Source organism: Myotis davidii, unplaced genomic scaffold, assembly GCF_000327345.1.
Source record: "Myotis davidii unplaced genomic scaffold, ASM32734v1 scaffold1476, whole genome shotgun sequence".
NCBI lineage: Eukaryota > Metazoa > Chordata > Mammalia > Chiroptera > Vespertilionidae > Myotis > Myotis davidii.
Window position 1 is genome coordinate 368,114 of NW_006287253.1, and position 1,143 is coordinate 369,256.

At 55.7% G+C, this 1,143-nt stretch overlaps 1 protein-coding gene across 1 annotated transcript in view; it reads left to right on the plus strand.

The window, feature by feature from the left end:
• Positions 1-582: 582 nt before the first annotated feature.
• AIRE (autoimmune regulator) overlaps positions 583-1,143 on the plus strand; it is an 11,248-nt gene continuing 10,687 nt past the window's right edge. The window contains exon 1 of the mRNA XM_015560815.1: positions 583-642. Coding sequence (XP_015416301.1) covers positions 583-642 — 60 coding nt within the window. The remainder of the gene's footprint in view (positions 643-1,143) is intronic.

A 1,143-nucleotide genomic window follows, 5' to 3' on the forward strand; every position in this document is an offset into this window, starting at 1 on the left:
ATCATCTGCTTTCTCTCTCTATGGATTTGCCTATTCTGGGCATTTCATATACATGGAATCATATAATAAGTTACCTTTCATGTCTGACTTATTCATTTAGCAGAATGTTTCAAGGTTCACCCATGTTGTAGCATGTGTTAGAATCCCATCTCTTTTCTGGCTGAATATATGCTATTGCGTGGCTGGACCACATTTTCCTATCGATTCTCCTGTAGATGGACATTTCGGTTGTCTCCCCCGCTCCTCACACACACACCCCCTTTTGGCTGTTGTGATAGTGCTGCTGTGAACATGCATACACATGTCTTTACATGCTTTCAATTCTTCGGGGTGTACCCTTGGGAGTGGAATTGCTGGGCCATACGGCAGCTCTATGCTAACTTACTGAGGAACTTGCAGGGGAGGGCAGAGGCCTAGAGTTGGCCCACCAAGCAACAGGCATGTCGCTGCACCCAGTGCCTCATGGGGAAACTGAGGCTCAGCCCCACCCAGTCCCTGGCTCCAGGCCCCTCTCTCCTCTTTGGGTCGCCCAGGCCAGCCTCACTCCTCCAGGCAGCAGGTCACCTGCAGGAAGGGGTTGTCATGGAAACCCCCGGGGTGGAAAGTCCAGAATTCTACAAGAGTCTCTTTGCTAATCTCCAAGCAAGTGGCTGGGTGACGCCCGCATGGGGCAGGCTGGGCTGGAGGGCACAAGTGCACCTGCAAGGGGTTCATGGCTTTAAAAAAGTGAAGTGAGGACAATTTTAATTCCCCTGGAACCACTGTGTATGGCTAAGGGCCCCTCAGCTCACTGGGGTGGGGCGCAGGGTGACCTGGGGGGAGGAGGATGCTCAAAGGAGAGGGGTGCTGAGCTACTGGAGGCCATGCTCAGGGCTCACCCCGAAAGCCTCGGTTCCCGGGCAACCCCTGCGTGCCGGCCTGGCAGCGCCATTAGATGTGCCATGAAGCGGGGCTGGGGACTGGGGACTGGCAGCGCTGATCTAGAAGCTTCCTTTGCAAAGAAAAGAAAGGCCAACAGGCTGCTGGCAGGTGCAGAGCGGGGCCGGCGGCCGCGTCCTACTCGGTTACAGGGAAGTTTCCAGCCCGGCCCCTCGGGCAGCTCCCGGCCCCGATTGGCTTTGGGGCAGCACAGCCTTTGCTCTT